Genomic DNA, 26,669 nt, shown 5'->3' with positions numbered 1-26,669 from the left:
TATTTCTTTTTATTACTATAAGGTGCACCAAGCACTCCTTCCACCACACTCATATACAATACACAATACTCTTCTCTGATAATACTCCTCCTCTCCCAGACACGTTGCCACCCTACCTCCCAGCTCAGCTCAGTGTTCTGGGCTTCCCAGTGTCCTTTTATAGCCCCTGACCCGGAAGTGGCTCCAAGCCAAACCCACAAGTCCGTTTTCCTTCTGGGTCAGGGCAAAGTCCTTTTCTTCATCCCGGGAGCACATCGCTTCTTCCAGTCACGTGACTGAGATGCACTCCCGGGTTATAGGGCATGCCAGAGCTCACTAGTCCCCCTACAGCGACACCTGGCGGCCCCCAAGGTATCCAGCAGGGCTGTGTCAAAACACTACAAAGTCCATGAGGCCCTGCTGGAACTCGGGGCACAAATATGCTGTCCGGAGGGCTCCTCCTAGCGGCCTGGGGGTGATGACCAGAGTCCATAGCCGGTCGTCTGTCACAATATATATATATATTAGCACGCACGCGCGATTAGGGAGCCGCGGAACGATCCAAACTGTAACGCGAAAGCATATACCAAACGGGAATGGCGGGGTACTAACTTCTCTCTCTTTATCTCAACAGAAAGAAAGACACAACACCACCATGAATCTTCCTGAACACGGAATCTCAACACGCCACTTCTGCCTTCCCTCTGTCTCACCCCAATGATGTCAGCAATCCCAGCATTCATCTCGGTTCCTTCCCATCAGCCTATTCAACCACTTCCAGTGCCCCTTCATAAATGTTCCCCCCATCCGCCATGATGGCGGACGGTGTTATGAAATCATTGTACTATTTACAATTAATATTCTTCACTTTCCTACAGTATACGGGGCTGGAAAACCCCAAACCTTTATCTGCATTCTGTGTCTTTTTTACAGTGGCATAGTCAGCAGGATTGAAGAAGTGTTCGAACATGTCAGAAGGACAGGACCTGAACGACGTTCTGACCGGGATGGCTTCCCAGATTCAGAACCTCCAGATAGCGCATGCCGCGACAATGCGGGAGTTGGAAGAGACCAAGGCAAGTCTGACAGCGGCAGAATCGTTAAGACCGGAGCCCGCCCGACTTCCTCCTCCTCCGATGGTACCGCTGACAGAAGCTGATGATATACAGTCTTATCTCGGCATATTTGAGAGGACCGCCTCTCGCAACCAGTGGCCGCGGGCGGAATGGGCGTTCATTTTGGCTCCGTACCTGAAGGATGCTGCGCAGCGGGCCTATTATGACCTCCCCGAGGAGGAGGCCGCGGATTATGACCTCCTTAAACCAGAGATCCTAAGTCGCTACGGCATCACTATGGACCAGCAGGCGAGTGAGTGGCGAACCTGGCAGTTCAACCCCGACCAACCTGCTCGAGCCCAGGCTTTCGAATTCTGGAGCAAAATGGGATGCTGGTTAAGGCCAGAAGGACCCCAAGCACGTAAAGTAGTAGAACAGGTGGCGTGTAAGGGCTTAGTGAACGCAATGCTGGGATATCTCGCCCAGCTGGTCCGTAGACACCCCTACAAACACATGAAAGGACTCTTGGAGGTCCTGGAGCGTCAACTCGCGGTCCTCTGAATCGGGGGGTCGGAAAAGTCGACCCGTGGCGCCCAACAGGGACGAGCCAGTCACCCCGAGCCCACACGTCGCGCGGCAGAAGCTTCGCCGAAACCCAAAGACAGACCAGGCCCACCGCGCTGTTTCAAGTGCGGAGACCTCGGTCACCTGCTGCCTGCCTGCCCTCTTTACCAGCCGCAACAGGAGCCAATGGACTGTACGTGGGCCACCACGGAGACGTATTGTGCTCTGTCAAACCCTCTGGCTATACCGAATACGGGAGTGGTTTTAGTTAATGGTCATTCTGTGCTTGCATTGTTTGATTCCGGCAGCAACATAACCATTGTTGCTCGCCATTATGTTTTACCGCAACAGTGGCTATATCAGCATGTCAGTGTAACTTGTGTACACGAGGAGACCAAGCCTTATAAGTCCGCAAAGTGTTTTATATCATGGAAAGGTGGCTTAACTCAGTTGATGGTCGCAGTGTTACCCGAGCCTCCTTTTCCAGTCATTTTGGGACACGACTGGTCAAAAAATACCCGCGGTAAACAGAAAACCACTCCTGAGGCTAGGTTGGGTCTTGTTATGGGTGGGCGAAGCGCCATCCCCGCGGCTCCCACGGCGTGCACACGGGCGAATCACGAAGGTAACAGCGACCGGGGGGAAGATTCTCTGGCGTTGGACCCTGACCCGGAAGATGATCCAGGCGAGGACACGAGTCAGGGGATTAGCAGGGCTCCTGCCCATGCGGACCCACTAGACTCTATGGCTAATCAGTTCCGGTCTACCCCCCGCGTCATTTAAAAGGGAGCAGTGGAATGATGATTCCCTAAAATTCGCCCGGAATGCAATTGTTTCAGTAAATGGCCAGTTGTCAGACAGTTCCTTGCAACCGGAGCCCTACTTTGTATTGGAGAATGATCTGTTATTTCGGGTCGCGAATAACGAAGGGGGAGTACGGAAGTTGTTGTTAGTGCCGTGAACTTTCCGGCGGGAGGTCTGCGAGCTAGCACACTCCCATCTCCTAGGTGCCCATCTGGGAACCGAAAAAACGCTAGAGAGAATCAAACTGCGGTTTTATTGGCCAGGAATAAATGAGGAGGTTCAATGTTTCTGTCAGTCCTGCCCGGAGTGTCAGACCCGTCAGATTCCTAGGAAGGACCGTGCTCCTCTAGTTCCTATTCCCCTCATTGACGTTCCCTTTGAAAGTATCGGTATTGATCTTGTAGGTCCCCTTGAACCTTCGAACCGTGGCCAGAAATATATATTGGTCATGGTAGATTACGCAACTCGATATCCAGAGGTGGTGCCCTTACGTACCGCTACTTCTAAGAATATCGCACGGGAATTAGTCAAACTCTTTTCTAGAGTGTGAATACCTAAAGAAGTCCTCACGGACCAAGGTACTCCCTTTACTTCAGATACGTTCAGGGAAGTGGCTAAGTTACTCAGAATTAAACATCTGAAAACGTCTGTTTATTACCCACAGACCGATGGTTTAGTGGAGCGCTTCAATCAGACGCTTAAACAGATGTTACGCAAGGTAGTCAGCGCGGATGGTAGGAACTGGGATGAGCTTTTACCTTTCGTGTTCTTTGCTTACCGGGAGGTGCCACAAGCCTCCACGGGTTTTTCCCCCTTTGAACTCCTATATGGACTCCAACCCCGGGGACTTTTAGATATTTTAAAGGAAGGCTGGGAAGAGGAGGCTTGACCCGGCAATAATGTTTTGGAATATATTGCGCAAATGCGTGATAGAATGAACAAGATCCGGCCTATCCTAAAAGATCACATGACTCGTGCTCAAACAGCGCAAGCCCGGTGTTATAATCGGAACACAGTCCTCAGGGAATTCCACCCCGAAGATTGCGTAATGGTACTTGTACCCACGTCCCACTCCGAATTACTGGCCCATTGGCAGGGCCCTTATGAGGTAAAGGAGCGAAAGGGGCTGGTAGATTATTTGGTGAAACAACCAAATCGTAGACCAAGCGAGAGGGTGTACCACGTGAACTTGTTAAAGCCGTGGAGAGATAGGGACGAGGCTCCACCCTCCGGTACAGCTCTCTCCCTTTTCGCAGAAAAAACCACCCTTAACCTCGGTCTGGACTTAACACCATCACAACGGCAGGAGCTGGAACAAGCAATCCAAGCCGTCCCCGTAGTGGTTAGCGAGTTACCTGGCTGTACTTCGCTGATTGAGCACGATATCGCTACTGACCCGTAGGTGGTAGTCAGGGAGAGACCCTATCTCCTCCCGGAGGAAAAACGGATGGAAGTGGAACTTGAAATCCAGAGGATGTTAGACATGAATATTATTGAGGAGAGCTATAGTCCCTGGTCCAGTCCTATCGTCCTCGTTTCTAAGCCAGACGGTTCCTGGAGGTTTTGCAATGACTTCAGACGTCTGAACCAGGTTTCCATATTCGATGCCTACCCCATGCCCAGAGTGGATGACCTATTAGAACGCCTGGGTAAGGCATAATACTTGACTACCTTGGATATGACTAAAGGGTACTGGCAAATTCCCTTAACGGCATCCGCCAGAGAGGAAACAGCCTTCAGTACCCCTAGTGGACATTGGCAGTATAAGGTCCTCCCATTTGGGGCACCAGCGACCTTCCAGCGTCTGATAGACAGAGTGCTCCGGCCCCATCAGTCCTATTGTGCCGCCTACTTGGATGACATGGTCATTTATTCCGGCACCTGGGAGGAACATATACTGCAGGTGTATGCTGTTCTTGCCACACTAGCGAAGGCCGGCCTCCGCATCAATCCCCTCAAGTGCTACTTTGGCTTGAGGGAGGCCAAATATTTAGGCTACCTAGTTGGGCGGGGACAGGTGAAACCCCAATGCTCCAAAATAAAAGACATCCTGGAATGGCCCCGTCCGATAACCAAGAAACAGGTGCAAGCCTTCTTGGGGTTAGCGGGATACTACCACTGGTTTGTTCCCCGTTTCTCCGAAAGGGCAGCACCCTTGACTGATCTCACAAAGAAAGGGGCTCCTGTGTATGTGGTATGGAACAAGAAAGCGGAACAAGCATTCAGTGACTTAAAGACGGCCCTAACATCGGCACCTATCTTACACACCCCTGACTTCTCTTTACCTTTTATTCTCCAGGCCGAAGCTTCGGACACAGGCCTGGGTGCCGTGCTGAGCCAAAGCGTTGATGGTGCCGAACATCCCGTGATATACCTGAGCCGGAAATTGTTGGACCGAGAGACCAGGTACGTGGCGGTGGAGAGGGAGGCCTTGGCCATTAAGTGGGCGGTGATTCATCTGCGGTACTACCTGCTGGGTTGAGAGTTCACCCTGGTAACGGACCATGCTGCTCTCCAGTGGATGGCCCTACACAAGGAGTCGAACCCTCGTGTCACCAAGTGGTTCTTGGACCTGCAGCCCTATAAGTTTACCGTTACTTATCATCGGGGTCCCCTTCAAGCCAATGCTGATGCCCTCTCCCGGGTTCACGACCTCTCGGTTCGGTCCGCCCGACCCAATGTCGGGTCTGGGCTGAGGGGGGGGGGGGTCATGTCACGCACGCATGATTAGGGAGCCACGGAACAATCCAAACTGTAACGCGAAAGCATATACCAGACGGGAATGGCGGGGTACTAACCTCTCTCTCTTTATCTCAACAGAAAGAAAGACACAACACCACCATGAATCTTCCTGAACACGGAATCTCAACACGCCACTTCCGCCTTCCCTCTGTCTCACCCCGATGACGTCAGCAATCCCAGCATCCATCTCGGTTCCTTCCCATCAGCCCATTCAACCATTTCCGGTGCCCCTTCATAAATGTTCCTCCCATCCGCCATGATGGCGGAGGGTGTTATGAAATCATTGTACTGTTTACAATTAATATTCTGCACTTTCCTACATTATACGGGGCCAGAAAACCCCAAACCTTTATCTGCATTTTGTGTCTTTTTTACAATATATATATATATATATATATATATATATATATATATATATATATATATATATATATATACCCTGTATATATATAGTTTTAGTTTTTATTGTGCTGTGCTCCCTTTTTAACTTTCACAAAAATCTCATTCCCCTTCTGTTTTTTTCACTGAGTCTGAAGCAACCCATCCAGCATTAAAATAACATCTGAAATAAAAGGTCGTAAGTAAGCCAGTTCTCTGCAGTACCCAAAATATCATAATACCCGAACTTGTTGTAACTCGCAATGAGATATAACAGTTCAGACAACTTACATGAAAGCAATAGAACATTTCTCATTACATGAAGTCAGGCCAGGTCTGAATCCGTTCCGCTTTACTTTTATCCTCACTTTGGATCTTCACCTGTGGAAGACTCTTTCGCATTTTTTGGGAAGGGAGTGGCCTTGTGGTGCCTTACAAATATTTTTAATGTAATAAATAATCAGGCAACATTATGAAGTTTAAAAAAGAAAAAGCAAGAAAGTGTGGGTGCTGTAATCAACAGCTGTCTGTATCAGAGCTTCAACATAACCGCTCACTGCTCCTTAAACATTCACAGTGTTTGTTTTCATGAGTACTTGCACCACATTTCAGTGAAAACATAATGCAATATATTCTGGATTGATTCATATTCAAACATGAAAAATATGTTTTTAGAGTTGGTAGCTGTTTGAGAATGACATTCTATTAATTACATAGCATTCACCATCTGATTACTGCATTACGGCCAGCAGCTCTGCAGCAGGTCTCAGGTAATACACAACCCTAACACCACCTAAAGTCTGTATACAAAGCAGATCCAAAATCCAAACTGTATTGGTAGTTTCTCAGCTTTCTCAGCAATTAGACTTAATGTGGCATTAATTTGCTTGAATTGTTTGCATTGCAATGACAATAGGTCAAAGGACAGCCATGTTATAACAGATACATTCTAGCTGAGAATTAGTTCCATGCTAAATACAAAAGCAAAATTATAGCATTAATGGTGTAGACCACAATTTTGTAAATGTAAACTAGTGGAAAAATATATATTTGTAAACTATAATGGAGTGGCAGGAATAATAAAACCACAAAAATGACAATCCAGTCAACCATGTTTTATTTGACAATGCTTACAAATATAGTATTGTTCTTAATTTAAAAAAATAACATTTTAAAATATTACTTAAAAATTATACTCTTCATCACTGAGCATGTTTAATCTCCTATTCATTTGTTACCACATACCTTACTCACACAGATACAGTATATTTTTACGGTCTATCGTACAAAGACACCTTTCCCTGCCGCCCTAATATATGACAAAGAGTGCCAATGTCAAGGTCTTTATCAGAAAGTGTGATTTATTAATCAAAGCATACAATGAAAATATGATTACAGCAAAAGCACAAAGTGCAACCGCAAATGAACCATCTCTACCTTCCAAATAGATCAGTCTGTTTCCAGATTATGAGGTGGCTTGACCATGCACTTACCCACCTCCTGAAACACTCTACTAGTAAAGCACCACGCTCAAAGACACAAACTGATTTTTCATTTCTCATTTCACTGCTGGGAGATAACATCATGGCCTCATAGAGGATTTATTCCCCACCACATGCATTTGACGTTTTTCCAAGGTGCTAGCAGAGTACATGGTTTAAGTGAGTGAGAGTGAGTTCAAGATCATCCCTGCTTTATACTTGAAACTGTTAGAATTAACTGTGTTTTCCTATGACCCTGTAATGTAAAAGAACCATAACAGAAAACATTTTCAAGCCCACGTAATCATATCATGCTGAATGAATTGATGAAAGAGGTTAAATGAAAAGCAGAAATCAATGTTTAAAATACTGGATGTGCATTAGACCCATTCAAACCAAAATAGATGCAGTGTACCACTCAGTCCAAGAATTCAAAGCCAGAGCTGTTACTTGAGTAACTTTATTGTCTATAGGACACATTTTTGAAAGCCCAATAAATATTGCTTTTATCTTATTTTGAAACAATATCACAATATATTACCCTTTCTTCTGAATTAACAGGCTGCTGCTTATTTGACACTGCAATGTTTATCAGGCTGTACTGAACTTCCTGATCCTGTTGAGAAAAAAATTGTCATTCAACTAATAAACTTACAGAGTTGTTTCTAGTGGTATAGACAGCATTAGAAGACAGTAAGAAGTTTCTGTGAAATTAATTTATAAGAAGGGAATACCAACTGATGAGCTGTCATGTCCACCTTATGACACATTTTCCTATTTTGGAATCTTAAATGTAGACAAGTCTTTATTAATTAAGACAAGTTTTTATTAAGTTTATTTTACTAATCAACGTAACTTTCAAAAGTTCTGGCTTAATACACATCAAGGGTGTGTCTATTGTTGCCAACAATAAAATACATAAAGGAGATTCAGGGATATCAAAAAATATATATCTTGTGCTTATTTTACTTAAACCAAAAATGGGTATTGTATGGTTATTCTACTGACCTGTTGCTGTTTGTGTTCTCCTGTAGAAACAACTGCTACTGAAAATAAATTAAGAAAATAAAATTGCCATTTTAATAACATATTGTAGTCATACTGTAAAGAGTGAGCTTACAGGATTTAAGACCCAAGCAGATGAACTAATTATCAGACACAGAATATTGTGAGGGCAAAATTAAGCCCTCCATTTAACCATCCATCCATTATCTCAAACAGGGATGCAGGGAAAAATTTTCTTTTGACATTTATGATTACTTAAAATACAAAGAGTACAGAAAGGAGGTAGACACAATTAAAACATTCTTGTTTGAACAATCTGAGGTCAAATACTAAAATGATATTACACAGAAGTGTCAGAGCAAAGGGCTGGCAAACTTCATATTCTTTATACTAAGGAGCTGCATACAGTATGTTATTGCCATTAAAGTACACGCTTTGATACAAAATAGGAGCTATGTGCCAGTATTTTTGGGTTAATATGCATAGGAAAAATACTGTTGTCATAGGAAGAGGAAACCTCAGAAGTATTCACTGCAAACTTGTGCTGACATCATTTAGCATGAAACACCCAGAACAGAAGGTGCACACCGATAAAAGAAATATAAGTGACTGGAAGGTATGGTGAAAAAATACAAAACAAAACTTAAATGCTGCAAGAAGCTGACAGGGGTGGTGTTGAGGGAAATGAGCAATGGTTTTGTAGGAAGCTAGAGGGAACGCAACTTGGCAAGTACCTTAGAGAAAGATGGGTCCGAGACATTGTGGGACATCCATGTTTAGTTTGAGATTAAGTTTGACTCTTATGTGTACAACGAGGTTCTGCTTATTTTTATACGAACAATGAGATTCCCTGCTTTAATGCATTTCACATACTAATGACAGTGGTATAATACAAATTACAGACAATGAATAATAGAACACTCATGCCTCAGTTTTCATGGGGTTAGTTTGATGGTGCCATCTATGGAAGTAGTCGCCATTTTTAACTCAACACACACAGTGCAAATGTAAGAGACATTGTAACTGGTACCTTAAACAGATTCCAAAAATTAACAACATTTTACAAAGTGACATAATCAGTATGTACTGTAGTGGCCCTAGGTCCAGATCTGAAGAGCCTCTTCCTCCAGGTCTTTATAATACAATGTAATGCACTTGGGCACCGACCCATTATAAATTTTGAGAGGAGGGGGCAAAAAAGTGTACATTACACCATAGATAATAATCCAGACACAATAATAATAAAAATAATAATATTAATAATAATACTAAAACTGGTATAAGCATGTTCGGAGAATCAGACATGACAAAGTAAAATTAAATGATAAACACGGCACCGCAATTCCAGCGGTAGACTTTGAATACATTACTAAAGGGTAAGTTCCAGCATTTCTCAAATGATCTTACAATAAAACTTGTGTTAAAACTCCATAAATCCTGTCCTGCATTGTACTCCATTATTTATGATTGATGATGAGTATGCACAGAACAGTAGTTATAGGTACATTTTTAACATTGCCACTTTTCTCTAGAACTGCTCCAGCATTTCTCATAATTTTTAAAAGGTGGTATTTATTATTTATATAATAAATAATATTAATAAATAATTATTTTTATTTAGCCCAGCTAAAAGACCCCTGGGAGCTGGGCCTGGTCCTGAGCCAATTTCTCCATCATCTGCAGAACTTTACAGTTATGGGCTAAATGTGTACTCTACCAGTATATTATGCAGTGAGTCAGGATGGATTCCATTGTTCACATATGGAGGTTTTCTTGCATTAATGAAGGCATCATGGAGCCTTTTTAATAACAGTTGAGATATATTGTGACTGTTTAAACTCATCAGTTATGATAACTCCAAGAAAATTTAAAGTTGGTGACTTTCTCTACAGAATCCCTACTGATGTAGATAGGAGTGTGGTCTGCCTCCTGCTTTTTGCAGTCCAGGGCAAGCTTTAGCATTTTTGGTGCCCTAGGTGAAGCTGTGACACCTCAGCACCCCTTTTGCTTTGAGTTAAATAATCACTGCCAGACCTGTACACAGAAACCTGGAGAAATGAGAGAAAAGCTTGGATTGAGGTATTTGACATATATAAATAAAAGATGTGTGCGTGTGTGTGTCCAGTCCTTCAAAGCGATATGATTGGTCAGTTTTGCTTTGGTGACACGATTGAAATAGGAGGTGGGAGAGTGAGACACATGAGGAGGAGTAAAGGAATAGGAGGCATGTTGAAAGTTTCCTTCAAAAATGGGAAGTATTAAAGCAGATATGAAGCTAGTAATTCCTTGAAGTCATAATGTCTGGGAGGCAGGCTTTATAAGATCATACTCAAAAGAGGGAGCATCAGCCAAGAGAGGTCCAAACACATCAGGATAAGGGGAAAATCCAATGAAGTGTATTTAGTCACACATGTAAGTCTGTGGATCTCCTCATGGGCTCTGTTAAAGTATGTAATAACCCATAGGACCATGAGGGAGCACTGCCGCTAACTGTCTTCTCCTTCTCTCCCTGATCCCACAGGAAGAAAGCCACTAGACATCTTTGAAGGAGGAGTCCTTTGCAAGAAGGACCTCTCAACGATTAACTGAGCCTTGAAAATCTTTTTGTTAACAATTTTCTTTAGCCCAAAGTTGGGGCAAAGCATCATCAAGATGGCTGTTATTTCTATTTTTGCTTTTGTATTAAACAGGATGACCCAATATATAAATCAGGTAGATAATCAGAAAGCAATAACATCAACATATAGTTTTGATTTGTACTTAAAAAATAAGGGGATTAATAAAATAGGTAAATTTTGGAAGAAATTTTTGTACAGTAAAGAACAAGCCGTGCAACATGAGGTTACTTGGGTAGGTCACTTTAAAAAGAGAGCATTGCTCGATTTTAACATAATTGAGCAATAAATCTTTGACAAGCTTTTGTCTATGCTATAATGGCTTCCTCACTAATATAATTTGGTTTTATCAAAATAAGCCATTTTTCCTAGACCACTTCCATGACATCTTAAATTATTGAATTTACATTTGATATCTGCCCAGCATTTTACTTTACATTTTAAACTGAAAAAACACAATGGATGCCCATTATCAAATAAACAAACATCAACATTCCATATTAAAAATCATCTTTGAATCATTATTTAAACATTTAATCTAAAAATGCATAATCCGTATATCAAATTCATATGGAAGGATTTTAGACATCTAAAATTGGTCAGGTGCAATGAAGTGAATTCAAAGGAAAAGAGAGGGCAATTTAAATTGTTCTAGAGTAGGCTTCCAGATAAATATGAACCTAATTTATTCTTCAATACTATTGTTCGTTAAGAGGATTTCTACCCTTTCTTTATTGTCTAATTAAACATTTGGTGTGAAATATTAAAGGCCCCTACTAAATATACTTAGGTAAAATATTTCTTACCAATAGAATTATTATTCCTGTTCTTCATCCTATACAAACAAACAAACAAATTAATTAATTTAAAACACTTTTTTTGAGTAATACAATATATCCATCCATTTTCTGTGTCCTCATTTTCCAAATTAAATTTGTGGGGGCCTGGGACTATCCTGGTAGCTTTGGGCACAAGCTGTGAACCAACTCAGGATGGGGCACCAGCCCATCACATCAAATACGCACTCATGTGGGGAAAGTTTGAGTGACTAAGTAGCCAATAGGCATGTCTTTGGATTGTGGGAGAAAACTACTATATTTGGAGAACAACCCACGCATGTGCACAATCACCAGGGATATCAACCCCAGTGTTACAGGTCACTGAACAATACCATTACCCTCCACCGCTGGAATTCTTAGCCAAGAACTCTGAGGCAACAGGCAGAGATGAGAATCTGCAATAGGTCACCACTAAACCAGCCTCCAGAATTTATTTATTTGAAATGTTAAGACACGGGCTTACTCCAGTGGCAGGGAGTCATTTGGTCTTCCAGAAATACGGGTACAAGAGACAAATACTATATTGAGGAGCAAAAGTGACAAGGTGGTCTTCTCTGGAGATCTGCCAGTTCCAGACTGAGGGGATAAGAAGATTTAATGTGCATTTTATATCTTAGTGTTGGATAGAAGGGCATGGGATTTTTGAAAACTGGGTTACCTCAGAATAAAAATGATCTGTGCTCTTTAGATGGGTTACAGCTGAAGCAGATGGGCACTGATGTTTTAAGAAGGCGCATGACTAGGCTAGTCAAGAATGGCATAAAATAATATCCTATGTCTGGTAACAGACAGTAATATTAATGAAGACATAAAAGATAACTTTGAAATTACTAGCCTATACAGAATATGAAGAAAAATTAACTAATTCAGTAAAATTGCTTGCATTAATGCTAGAAATATTAAAGTTGATATGATAATCTGAAATAAAAAGAAAATAATTCAGGGTGTAAGATAATCAAAACATTAGGATTGAGGGGTCATTAACAATATTTAAGACAATTTAGCACCAGATGAATGACAGCTTGAAAGTGCATTGCAAAAGAAAAATAAATCATCTCCACTACTCAATATGGGGATTATGAACACATGTGTTATGATCTCTGAGTTTCAAAACTTTGTTGAGCCAATCCTATCAGAGTTTGTGGCTAATTGTATATTGATTATAGGGTGTGACACACAGAGAGTCCAATGTAATGTTTGCTGTTATGTTTTTTGCACCTTAATAAAGTTTTAAATTTATTTACTTTTTACTGCAACTTCATTTTGTCTTTTCTCTCAGGTGCCATCATTTTGTCAATTCTGCTGTCAAGATGCGACCTGCAGTTGCTGGCGGTGTGTTTCAGAGGCCTTGTTAGGTCGAGGTTTAAAAGTTGGATATTTTATTTGAGTTTATACATAAATCTTGATAAAATGTGTTAAGGACTGCTGCTTTTGGTTTTTCCTAGTAAGTGAATCTTAGCTATTGCCTTTTTGACTTTGAATTTTCGATTGTGTTTTGGTTTTAAGGAAAGAAACATTTTTATGTTCCCAATTTCTGATCTCTTGCTCTTGGTTCTGACCTTGGATGTTTTGAATACATTCCTAGTTTATTTGATGGATAGGATTGATTTTCTGACCATGGCTTGCTTTTTAACTTTGCATTTTTCCCGATATTTAATTTTAAAAAAATGGTGCTGCCTTCCTGGAGGGCAGTACAAATTAACCACAATTAAAAAATAATATAGTTTTTCTTCACACTTTAATTTGGTTCGCACAGTGCTCTTTTTGTTTGAATGCTTTCCAAATTTTAAATGCAGTCATTGTTTTGTTTCTACGGTGCTTTTTTGCATTTGTTTCTGATGTGTTTTGCATTTTTAATTTTTTTGTGTTCTGTTATTTGTTTGTACATACATACATTTGCTTTTCCATTTTGTGATTTGTTTTTGCGTTACCATTTATACTTTAAATTTGATTATGCTTTTTCTAGTTTGTTTTTATACAATTCTGTTCATTTCTTTATTGCAGGATTCAGTTTGTTTTGTGCTCTGTACTATAGGGCCACTGTAGTACAGATTAAAAACAACACATTACAAGGAAAAGCAAAATATTTTTTATGTAAAAAGGGAAAAAACACCTCAGAGAAGCCCAGGTGAGTGCAGAAAACAGAGCAATTAAAGAATTGAAACCAAGAAAAAAAGAAAAACAGTATAACATACAGTATATAGAAAAATGCTGGTAGGAGTATTATACTTCCTTGGATAAAATACAGTTTCAGATATTATTTGTAATAGTTTGCCAAGCATTTGAGAAGAAGCTTCATTGCTTAATATGTTTGCTGGGCATTCAAGAAGAATAATTTTATAAAAGGTTAATTTACATTAGGTTGTAGAGAGATGCAGATATTCTCTCCTGTGGGAGGCCAGGATACTTACATATTCCCACACATATTTTCTGTATTGTATTTTACCCTTTTTTTATATTTCTAATTAACTGTCACCCTTAATGTAGGTGCTTTCTCCAAAGCTAATATTGTTAGCATATGCTCAAACTTAAATTTGTTTAAAATTAAAGTACAGACTCAGATAAGGATTTTTCTGTGCTGCTGAATTATTCTGTTGCTCCTTCTGAAAATTATTTTTATTTTTCTATTTTTTCCATTTCATTTCTCCATTCACATTTTTGAACATGCTGTATTGAATAGCCTTTTTCTTTAATTAATCAGAAGCTAAATCATACCTTTTTGTTTTAGTCTTGTGGTACCGTATCCCAGCTCCAATTAATGCGAAAATAAGCAGTGTAATTAAAAATCCTGTTACCAGATAACCCGCTGAATCTACAATAAAAAAAGAAAATGCAAAATTGGTAGAAATTACATACGTAAGATAAACATGAAGCTATGATAATTTAGCAGTGTTTTCAATGTTTTAATTCACAATGTTTTAAATATTTTAATTCACATTGACACTCAAACTGATGAGAGCTTAAACTGGATGGCTTATAATTTAAAACATGTTAAAGTATTTTCAGGTCTGATAAATCTATTACGGGTACAGCAGGTGACAGTACAATTATTGCATTCTTGCCCCACTAAATTAATTTATAAGTACAACTTCATGCTCCTTGACTCATATTGGTTTTTCCCATCATCATGTTATTAAACATGAGAAAATGCCTGCACATATCTGACTTATGTTTTTTTACCCTACTGTCTCAACTTTGTGCCTGACACCTTGTGTTTTAAGGAAAAATTGCGTGAAGTCAGCTCCACAGAAGTCAGCTTTAGGGATTTGCTGCCCACTTGTATGGTTCATCCATGTCTCAGGTTACTATTGATGTATCTTTTACTAGCTGACCATTTCTAGACACAAGTCTATACCCAATTCTGAACATTTCTGCCATACTATGAAGTCTGTTCTATTTTTCTAGGTTCTCTGACTCGGTCAGTCTCTGTTTTAAACTTGCTGATGCAATGAAGCACTCAAGATTGAACATTTTTTATTCAACATAGAATTTCTTCCTCACTATTTGGACATTCTTCCTGTTTAAAACCCTTATTTAATTGTATTTCATGTAGAAAGTGTAATGTAGCTTACACAAGTTAAATAGGAAGAAAGATGGTAGGTGATTTTTGTGTCAGAAAACTAAGGATAAAAGAAATGTCCAAATTTGTAGTAGGAAATCATAACCATATAGTTGACAGTAGTACAATGTCAATAACAGGCAATGAAGTAAACACCATACATTAAGTGTAAAAGCAGATGATATAAAAAAAAGAAAAGTCATACGGTTTTCAGTTTGAATGATTGTGAGCCAGAAAACAAACTGTCCCTGAATCTATTGGGGTGTGTATATTTTGCAGGGGACATATACTGAGTGAAAAGTAGTTTCTGTTATTTCACTGCCTAATGATAGTCCAAAAACAAGCATACACGCCAAAAAAAAATAGATGGCAGGGGATAAAACACTCAAGCATTCGAGGAAAAAATAGCAAATACCTTGATTTGGAGTTGTGCAATGTTTGTGTGTGTGTGTGCCTGTATGACAGAGAGAGAGAAAGAATGTCAGCAAGAGATATGATCAAGCACTTAAAAACAGTACTTGCAACCTTTAAAAGATCTGTGCCTCTGCATCTTCACTTTGATCTACTCACAGAGTTGGTGAAAATGGGTGTAGATGGTGTTGCCTCTTCAGTCTGAATAATGGACAAGGCAGAGAAAAGATAATTAGAGCCCAATGGAGGGAGCAATGGATATCAGAGCTCTGTTGAAGGTTGGCCTAGCAAGAAGACAGCGTCCAGAAGTAAACCTTACGTGATGGAGAGACACTGCATTTCACAATGTATTAGGCTACCCTCATCAGCGATGATAAAATATCAGTCTAATAATGCCATGCAAAAATCACACAAAATGAAGATCTATGAACATATATATATTTTTTTGCCATACTAAACAACCGCCAAAGAACAGTATTAAAAAAATACATTAATATCAACCATAACATCAACCTCAAATGCAAACACTGAATGCAGAAATATGAATTAGAATTCATTCATGGCTAATACATAACTGACAACATGCAACACATTCATAATTTCAATCCAAAAACATAGATATTAGGTCTACAGGCTGGGGTGTCCCCAAACGTTTAATTTCCAGTTTTTGTTCAAAAGGCATAATGCTATATTGTATTGTATTTAAATAAGTTTTGAGATTCGTGATTATGCTTATGATGACTGACAATGAAGCAAGATGTACAAGTTCACACAAATTTTAAATTATGTCATTAAAGATTCAAGCAATGGTCACTTGAAAGGTCTCTAACCTTCAAGTCAAGAGGCACAACTGAAACATTTAAAATGCAGATGTTTTTATTATTGTGTCATTACTTTCACCTATTTTCCCTTTAGTAAATATACACTGATCATCCAATCTCTAATCTTTTTATACCATGTTTTTGGTTAAATCCACGGTGCTCTGCAAGCAAGTTTATACCTTATTGTACAACAATGTGGTTCCAAAAATGTTGAGACTGTGTTTATAATACAGGACATGGTCAGACACCAGGGAGTTAACATCAAGTAAAATTACCCCAAGGACACAAATATCAATAACCCTAGTGAAGCACACCTCTTATGTGAGTGAGGCATAACATGAGAACATGCAAGCTATACAACAAACCCCACCAAAAGCCACAATTTAAATTTCATTCATTCTAAAAAGCAGAGGGAACAAAAGCAGCTGATAGCCACAAAATATCTTATAATCTTAAGTCTGCAACTTCTTATAACATGACTCAAGTTACAGAGTGTTACTTGTTAATTAGGTTGCTGCATCTTTAAAAATAAGTTGAATTTTCAACTGTAGATTTTTCATCTTTTTATCATGCTTGTGATTATTATCCATTTCAATAATGTTTATTGATAAATTAATTATTAATACATTGAATTAGACCACAAACTGCATGCACAGGTAGTACAATGAGTACCAAGAAACAAGTCAGAAACAATGGCAGCTTGTTAACATTAATGAACTCTTAAAGTAGAAATTGGTATGGTAACTGGTATGGTGATCAAACAAATCACCAGGACCAGATAATATTTATCCTCGAGTTCTTAAGGAGGCTAGTGAGTACATATATAAACCCTTGACACATATTTTTAGGAAGTCACAGTGCACTGGAGAGATTCCGAAGGTCTGGAAAATGGCAAATATCATCCCATTATATAAAAAGGGTGACCGGGTAGATCCAAGCAACTATAGGCCAGTAAGCTTAACTTGCGTCACAGGAAAATTAATGGAAGGAATTATTAAGGATAACATTGAGTAACACCTGGCAAGGACAAGAGTTATTCTGAACAGTCAGCATGGGTTCAGAAGAGGGAGCTCGTGTTTTACTAACAAAAGGCAACAAAAGGATACAATCAAAGTGGAGCATATAATATTATTGATCTTGACTTTCAGAAAGCATTTGATAAGGTACCACATGAGAGGTTGGGCATCAAATTAAAAGAAGTGGGATTTCAGGGTGATGTTTTTAGATGGGTGCAGAATTGGCTCAAACAGGAAGCAGAGGGTGATGGTGTGAGGAACCTCATCAGAATTGGCCAGTGTTAAGAGTGGTGTTCCACAGGGGTCAGTGCTGAGGTCGCTGCTATTTTTAATATATATATATGATTTAGACAGGAATATAAGTAACAAGCTGGTTAAGTTTGCAGATGATACCAAGATAGAAGGATTAGCAGATAATTTGGAATCCGTCATATCATTACAGAAGGACTTGGATAGCATACATACGAGCTTGGGAAGATTTGTGGCAGATGGAATTTAATGTCAGTAAATGTAAAGTATTACACATAGGAAGTAAAAATGTTAGGTTTGAATACACAATGGGCGGTCGGAAAATCGAGAGTACACCTTATGAGAAGGATTTAGGAGTCATAGTGGACTCCACATGATGTGTGGAGTACAAGTTCAAGGAGGTTCTGCTCAAGTTTTATAATGCACTGGTGAGGCCTCATCTGGAGTACTGTGTGCAGTTTGGGTCTCCAGGCTACAAAAAGGACATAGCAGCACTAGAAAAGGTCCAGAGAAGAGCGACTAGGCTGATTCCAGGGCTACAGGGGTTAAATTATGAGGAAAAATTAAAAGAGCTGAACCTATACAGTTTAAACAAAAGAAGATTAAGAGGTGACATGATTGATGTGTTTAAAATTATAAAGGGAATTAGTACAGTGGATCGAGACTGTTATTTTAAAATGAGTTCATCAAGAACACGTAGACACAGTTGGAAAGTTGTTAAGGGTAAATTTCGCCCAAACATTAGGGAGTTTTTCTTTACACAAAGAATGATTGACACTTGGAATAAGCTACCAAGTAGTGTGGTAGACAGTAAGACTTTAGGATAGGACTAACAAGCTTTTTTAGGCTGAATGGCCTGTTCTCATCTAGAGTGTTCTAATGTTCTAATGATGGAAACATACTCTATGAATGATGCAATGTTTCATGAATACTATGCATCTCTATATTAATCAAATACAATTATTAAGTCGATGTGAAATTGGAAGAGATTTACAAAAACAAGTAGCATACAGAAAAACTAAACACTAATTAATACATCATTCTGAAAAAAAATAAAGAAAACAAAGAGATTGCTTGGAACTGCATAATTAATTTGACTAATTTTTATAAACTTTGAATAAGGTAATTGTTCACTCATGGACTGTCTGTATCTTAATTTGATTTACTATATAAGTACTGTCTTGGTGAAGGTTATGAAGCCATGAGTTTTTTCAACTTTCCTCTGAACCATAGACACAGCGAGAGGTTCAATGCCTCAGCCACAATCAATTAATTTGGCAATGTTTCTGTTCCACCAGAGACATTTGTTTGAGTGTGTTGATTTGCCCTCAAACTTGTTTGCTTAAAGTAGTTGAATCAGCTTTAAAAATTATCCTAAATGCTGCCTTTTGGAATGTTTTAGTGTGTTGTGCTCTACCCTCTGTTCAGATAGGTTTGTGTTTCTGGACTAACATTAGGCCATGAGACAAAAAAGGCTACTTTTCAGGATTTATGTGCCCCCTGCAAAATATAAATATGTATACACATACACATATGAATAAACTGAAAATGAAGTGATTGTGATTAACACTTATACAGCATGTTAATTCACCTTTAAATGTGTATTTTGTCTGTAATATGGTTGACTTCTCCGAAATTCCTTCCAGACAGTATTCTAGGTGGGATCCACAAGTCCACTTTCCCTCATACTTAGTTGCTGCAATTGAAAGACAATTTTTCCCAGGAAGGAAAATGTCAGCCATATTATGACTGATTTGCTCCCCATTCAATTTCCACTCATAATTTTTTTCAGATATTGGACTTCCATCACAGTAAGTACAACACAGTTCAAAAATCTTGTCATTTTTCACGGGTGAAACAGATGGTGTCCTATTGTGAGCACAAGCTGTAAAGAAAGAAATAGATCTTTGTAAATCCATTAAAATATTTGATTTTTGCATTAAATCTCTAATCTGTACATTACAGAATATTATATAATACAGGGTCACAGGAAGTCATAACCTATATCAGCAGAAATATAGGAACCAATCCTGGATGGAACACCACCCTATCATAAGGTATGCTCCACTCAGCTGGCACCCTCACTCAAACTGGGTTAGTTTGTAAATGATAATAAACCTAACAAACATATATTTAGGTTCTGGAAGAAACTTACATAAAAATAGTGAGACATAAAGAGCCAAGATGTGAACCCATGGACTGTGGAACTGTTAGATGATTATAATGTTATAAGGAGAATATGTTGGCAGCATGACATGTAAGGGAGGAGAACTAGGTGGAACTCTTGTCTGTCGTAGGGCATACTCATACCCACACTCACATTCTCTAACACAATACCAATTTAGATTTACTAATTATTCTAACACCATCTGACTTGTAGCCTAACTCCTTACCCACTACACCACAGACTTGTGAGGGCTGGAGTCTGACAGGGGTATCATTTGAAACACCGGCAGTACAGTGCAAGGTTCCTACATGTATGCACACATCCACATTCTCTCATACCAGGTGAATTTAAAGTTGTCAGTTGACCAAAAAAGCATGTGACATGTCTTAAGGACATGGAAGGAATACTGGATTACACTAACAAAAACATGCATAAACAGAGAACAAATAAGTAAACTCCACACAGAGTGCACCCAAGTTAGGGTGTAAACTACTGTAGTACTCAGAAGGTGTGTTGAAGCAGTGCTTACTACTGCATCAATATCACCTCTAATAAATATTGTTGGTTAGACATTGTTGGTAGACATCTTTGACCAAGGACACATATAATATTAGAATACATTATAATTGTTTATTGTCCATCCATCCATCAATTATCCAACCCACTATATCCTAACTACAGGGTCACGGGGGTCTGCTGGAGCCAATCCCAGCCAACACAGGGAGCAAGGCAGGAAACAAACCCCAGGAAGGGCACCAGGGCACACACACACACACCAAGCAATTTAGAACCTAACCTGCATATCTTTGGACTGTGGGAGGAAACCAGACCTCCCAGAGAAAACCCACGCAGACACGGGGAGAACATACCAACTCCACACAGGGAGGACCCGGGAAGTGAACCCGGGTCTCCTAACTGCAAGGCAGCAGCGCTACCACTGTGCCACCGTATTGTTTATTGTATTTTTTGCAATTGCAGAACTGGAAGGTTAGGTTACTTACTCTGAGACACATAATTAGTGAAAACTGAAGAATTTACCAGTGATTTATAGTCCAATTCCCTACCTATTAAACTACACTGCCTTTCAAGCATGTGTGCCTTAGGAAAGAAAATTAAAGAAATAGAAAACCAGAGCAGCTGGGAAATCCACAATAAAATGGGAAGAACATGTGCACTTCACATAAGAAATATGTTGACTTATAAAATATAAAACCCAGGACTTGAGTGATGTGAGGCAGAAGTACTAATCTCTGCACTCTGAGTTGACCAAGGCTTATAAATACAGAAAATAACATAATAAAAATTAAGGTTAAATTGACCAGTCATTTCCTAGCTGACATTTGTTACATGTAGTTTATATTATTGGCCACACAGTGGTTTAGGAGAAAGTGTTGGATTCTTAAAGATTTTGAAAAGTAGTTACATTACAAGCTAGAGTGCTGTCTAAGTCAGACCTGTATGTTCTCCTGGTGTTCAAATAACTGAGTCTTTATTATTCTCATACACTGAAGATTTTTGGGCAGAATAGTGAGTCTTACTTAGTCGTGTGTGTCCCCTGTTATTATTAGCATTTCACTCAGGTTTGTTCCCTGTCTTGGTCCAAATGTTTCAATCTTTAGGGTCTGAAAACCATAGCCCTTTCTTATGTAAAACTAGGTTCAGACAAAGAATTGTTGGTTGCTTTGAAAATCTCCACCCATTCATTTTCTGGGCACCTCACCAAACTGACAGCCACATGAAGCCTAACCCAGCAGCAGTTATTGATAGAGTAGAATCTATTCTACATGGCAAACTATTTCATAAGCAGAGGTGCCCCTACATCCACATAAAGAGAATTCTGAGATGCCACTCAGCCTCAGAGCATGTCTTTGGATGGTGGTGGAGGACTAGAGCTCATGTAAGAATATTATATGCAAAATCCAACACAGTCATTACTTCACCCAAAAGACTGAATCTTGAGTCTAAGTTCTATGAGGTAGCAATTCCACCAGTTTTAAATTATCTTATTAATTAAATCATGTCACTTACTGTATTACTGTCTAACATCTTAGCTAACTTAAGGTGAATAGGTGTGTACAGTAATTTAGAGAAAAGCTATAAAAGACATTTTGTCTAAAATGAGGATAATCCATAAGTTAACAGTTTTTTAGATTTACGATTATTTTAGCAGACTTCACTTTTTTGCCAACATGAATTTCATGCTTGATTAAATGGACACATTTCTATAAATCCATACCTGGTGATACCTCCACAGTAAATGCTTCATAATGCATGTTATGGCTACTGCAATTAAATGTTCCAGTGTCACTCATTGTTACATTTTTTAGAACCAGTTTAATGTCGTCTGACTTTTCCAGGTACAGTCTGTCCTTGAATCTCTCTTGGTTCACTGTACCATTTGCCTTCTCATCAATGGAATAAATTTCTCTTTCTGTCTCTTTCATATCTCCAGTGCACTTCTGGTATCTTGGAGTCCACTTGCAGGTAATTGGTAATTGCAGATCTTTAAATGCTAAGTGTATTTCTCCACCTTGGCTTGTGTTAAAATGACTACCTTTAAAAACAAGATGAGATAAAAGTTCTCCATCAATCTTCATGCTATAAATTAATGTTGAGTTGTTTTAAAGAATTTCCTATTATTTATTGATGAATTAAAACTAGATATTGCACTATGACTACATTTAACAAGCAAATTATTATCTGAACATTACCATTCAAGCCATAAAGGACAGTGTAGGCTTTTCCAGAAGCAGACTCAATGCAGGATCTCAAAAACAATATAATACACTTTACAAAACAATTTCTTTCTATATATCCCAAAATCACACCAGGGGTGCCACAATGGGCATTAACATGCCCTATTATTTGACATTCACTCAGCCTTGACTCTCTAAGACAAGAAAAAACTCCCAAAAAACCCTCGTAGGGAAAAAATGGAAGAAATCTTGAGAAAGGCAATTCAGAAAGAGATCACTTTCCATGTAGGCTGGGCATGCAGTGAATGTCAAAAATGGGGTAAATACAATACAATACACAAAACAGAACACCAGTAATCCTCACTACAATACACTAGTACTGTAGTACAACAGTAATAGTACAAGTACAGAGCAAAATGCAAGAGTGGATTAAATCACATAATAGGATTCTGATTTGTTCAGGGCTCTGGAGACTTCGGCTATCAAGCTGCCTCCCCTCTACTGGCCATTCCACAGCTTAGTCAGTGCTAGGCCAGCCAATCTGATGAAAGGACCCTTCTACCCAATGGTTCCAGTGCTCTTCTATCAGAGATTACTTTTCCTTAGGCAGGCAAACAACTTGGAATTAGGGTAGTGACACCAAGTGCCACATTTGAGTAACATGAAAGGGCAGCTACAGTTATTTGTTTCCAATTATAATAAAATTAATACATTGAAAAGAAAAAATAGAACATCCATATAGACATAAGTTCATACTTCACACTGAATGGATCTCACACCAGGCTGGAACCAGGGTGCTTTGAGTCACACCATGCAAACTTTTGTATTTTATTTTTGGCACTGTTTAAATGCAACTTTACACTACATATGTGTAATGTGTTTCTGTCTTTGTAAAAATACTCTTCAAAACTGGTCAATGATTATCCCTTCTTTTTATTATCTTTATCTTAATAAAACTTTTTGTGGACTGCCTCCTTTGTTACACTTCTGGAAATGAAAATGCACAGGTTGCCATTTAGACTTAAGCTCTGTTTCTTATAAACACCATAAAATTAGTAGTATGTTAGATTTAATTATGTTCCTACCTTATGTTATTATGATAGTGGGAGTTCTGTGTGTCCCCAAATCAAGAATAAAAGCTAAGGAGACAAAGTTACTCAGAATACAATGTATAAAACTAAGCAATGGCTACCACACTGAATACTAGCAATATATCCTGTGATAAGGACGCTGTATAGCACCTGACCCGACACAGACTCACACCGAGGCGCATATAAAAACACAAAGGACTTTTATTTTTCTTAGCTGGAGCACACGTCTTCCCCATGAACCCCCCCACAGTCCCAAAAGCACTTATCAAAAACCACAAACACACTCCCGTTTGGCACCACCACTCCTCCTTGGCAACCTCGTCCTCTTTCTCCCAATTCTGGCTCTTGAGTGGTGGTTGCTGGCCCTTTTTATAGCCCACCCAGTGGGGCTGTATAGTTGTCCTGGCCGGCTCAGGGACCCATGCAGCACCCCCTCGCGGCCACCCCAGATCCCAACAGGGCTGAGGATAACTCCGTCTCCCATGGAGCCCTGTGGGAAACTGAGGCATCATCATCAGCCAGGGAGGTTGCCACCAAGCGTCCTGGGGGAGGTACTGAGGAGCCCATGGTTGCTCCCCCAGAACATATGTAGAAGGGGCATCCTGGCCGGGCATGGGCCGCCACCCGCCACAATCCTTAGACACACCTTCTGTACCACTTTATTTCTCTGGCCTCTCTTTCACCTACTAGTTGGATCTTCGCACAATTCTCATTTCCAATTCAAGTGGAACTACTGACTGTCTGGGGGCACTTTTAAGCTACTGGTGGGTACTTCTGGGGTATGACCTGGACATAACTTCCAGGGTCAAGACCGTGTAATGCAAAAGAGTTTTGTTTTATCAGCTTGCCTTTCTTCTAGTGCATCTAGAAGCACTTCACTGGCATCTGTTATCTCTTCATTATCAAGCTCCAGGAGAGCAGTTTCTTTAGCCATGTTACTTCACACTGCCTTTTCTGTAGTGATCGTCTTCTATTGGTAAAATACAGAAGCAGTGCAATGGTTGTTTGAATTGCAAGCACAATATAAATTAATATTAGTAAGGGGGATCTAATCTATTTTAGCAGCATTTGTCATAAAGCAAGAACCAGTCCCAGGCAGGTAACTGTCCATCACAAGAAACACTAATGCATTTATCATTTATCACTCTTGGCCTATTTAGAGTTGTTTTGTCTTGGAAGAGTAATATTTTACTCTACTTTCCCCTTTTGTAATATTAGTATTGGCCTTTGTCAGAATGCCTCAAATCCCACAGACTTTCCACTGTTTATAAGGTATTATAGTATATACTGTAACTTCTCCCCACCTTCCCTTCTACATGTATAACCTCAGACAATTAGGTGTAGTAAAAGACAAGCAGGAGTTAAGTTAAAATTTACATAATGTATTATTAATAATATTCATAAGTAATAACAATATGCAAAGTACATTTGAATATTGGCAACCAAGCAACCTGATAAATGGTGATGTGTAGTTTCAGGCAGCACACAGACTTGTTAGTTACTTAAAATGTCTGTAGTTAAGGCATCATTTGTGGTCAGCTTTCTTCAGAACAGGCCAAATGCCTGTCTCAATATGGCTGCCGAGCTGTGCTCTTTATTGTGTTGTCCTTTTCAGTTAATGGTCTTTCATCATTTGGTAAGAGAGAGAGGGTGAGGTCAAACAAGCAAATTTATAGGTTTTCTGTCCAACCCCTAGAGCCAATAGGGCGTTGTGGTACTTAAAGGCTTATGATACAAGCCAGTCCCAAACAGCCATACTTCAGACCAATGGGGGAACAGAAAACATCTTCACACCTGCCTCCCCCCAAAACCATTTGTTGAGCTAAAGTTTGCCAGTTAGGCAGCCTGGCTTTCCTCTGGGGGTTGACTGAGAATTCTGCAGAGAAACAATTACCAAACTTGTTTGAGACACTTCCCCCCAACCCTATCGTAAAATTACAAAGAGACTCAGTCCTAAAGGGGGGAAGGGGTTCTTAAACCATCAAACCATTGCTGTTATTATCAATAATGTAACACTAATATTACATTGCTTTGTCTAAGTTACAAATGAAGACATGCAAAATATTTATCAACTTGTATGCAAAATTTCACATCACAACAAGGGTCACTGGCTAAATTAAGCTTCATGTTTTTGGAATATGGAATAAAACATGAAGAAAACCTGTTTAGACACAGAGAGAGCGTTACTCCACGCACATAGACAGTAACAAAGGCATTTTTTCAAACCAAGTATCTTGGACCTGCGAGGCAGAAACACTTACCACTGTAACACTGTGTTGCCCAATATAAAAGTTACTGGAATTAATTTGGCCTGCACTTGTTTCACAACAAAGTTTTATAAATCATACGATTATTATTTCTGCAAATCGCCTTGTATTAGTCATCATTTTTTCATTTCATTTCATTTATACTTAATCACCCATGTGAGTCACAGTTAACTTACTTATCAAAGCACAGTACTTACCAAAAATAGTTATTAGGCCTTACCTTCATCTTACAAATATACCAGAAATACAGTACCTGATGATTTGCATTTGTCAAAACAATATTTTATAGAAATTGAAATAAAAATGCCAAACTTGCACGCATTGCTGCCTTTGATGGGTAAACCCCTACCCTGAATCAGATTTGACGAATTTAAGAATGTTAGACAAAATTATGTAAGAAAGGTTCAGAAAAGTCATTAATAACAGAGACTTGATCATTCATACCTTAAGAGGAGGACAAACATTTGTAGAATGTGAAGTAAAAAACTCATTATAAAAAAATGAAACTAATGCGGATTGATTGTGAAAAATGTAGATAGACAAATTAGTAATCCTGAAGTGTAGCATTTCTGCCTAGTTCGTTCCTCCGTCCACTCATTATGGATCCCATTTAATGCAATCCATGGTTCAGATGGGGGCAACATGCAACACAAAGCAGGAGACATCCCCGAGTGGGGCAACAGTCTGTAGTAAAGCACATTCAAATACACATACACAGAGGGCAAATTACAATTAAACTAATGTGCATGCAAACCCAGAATAAGAGCCCCACAGGGCCCTGTGTGACATAATGAGTAGAGCTCCTCAACAAATCAAATATACTTTTATCAAAAAAGTATGCAGAGACACAGATGTTTCATGTTATTTGTCAGTTTTGGTTGCAGAATTTGGAGATAAATCATTTCAAAGAGTTGTCCCCTTTGGCGATTT

General features: G+C 39.4%; 1 protein-coding gene across 1 annotated transcript in view; it reads right to left on the bottom strand.

The window, feature by feature from the left end:
* Window positions 1-7,447: 7,447 nt before the first annotated feature.
* The window catches only part of LOC127529804 (uncharacterized), a 29,030-nt gene continuing 9,808 nt past the window's right edge, over window positions 7,448-26,669 (bottom strand). The window contains exons 3-8 of the mRNA XM_051934662.1: window positions 21,922-22,239; window positions 19,110-19,403; window positions 14,178-14,274; window positions 11,430-11,458; window positions 8,012-8,049; window positions 7,448-7,619 (exon numbers count right to left, since the gene is read on the bottom strand). Coding sequence (XP_051790622.1) covers window positions 7,515-7,619; window positions 8,012-8,049; window positions 11,430-11,458; window positions 14,178-14,274; window positions 19,110-19,403; window positions 21,922-22,239 — 881 coding nt within the window. The 3' untranslated portion in view covers window positions 7,448-7,514. The remainder of the gene's footprint in view (window positions 7,620-8,011; window positions 8,050-11,429; window positions 11,459-14,177; window positions 14,275-19,109; window positions 19,404-21,921; window positions 22,240-26,669) is intronic.

The sequence above is a fragment of the Erpetoichthys calabaricus genome, chromosome 1 (genome assembly GCF_900747795.2).
Source record: "Erpetoichthys calabaricus chromosome 1, fErpCal1.3, whole genome shotgun sequence".
In the NCBI taxonomy this organism is placed as follows: domain Eukaryota; kingdom Metazoa; phylum Chordata; class Cladistia; order Polypteriformes; family Polypteridae; genus Erpetoichthys; species Erpetoichthys calabaricus.
Note: the sequence above shows the minus strand (reverse complement) of the source record. Positions and strands in the feature narration are given on the sequence as shown.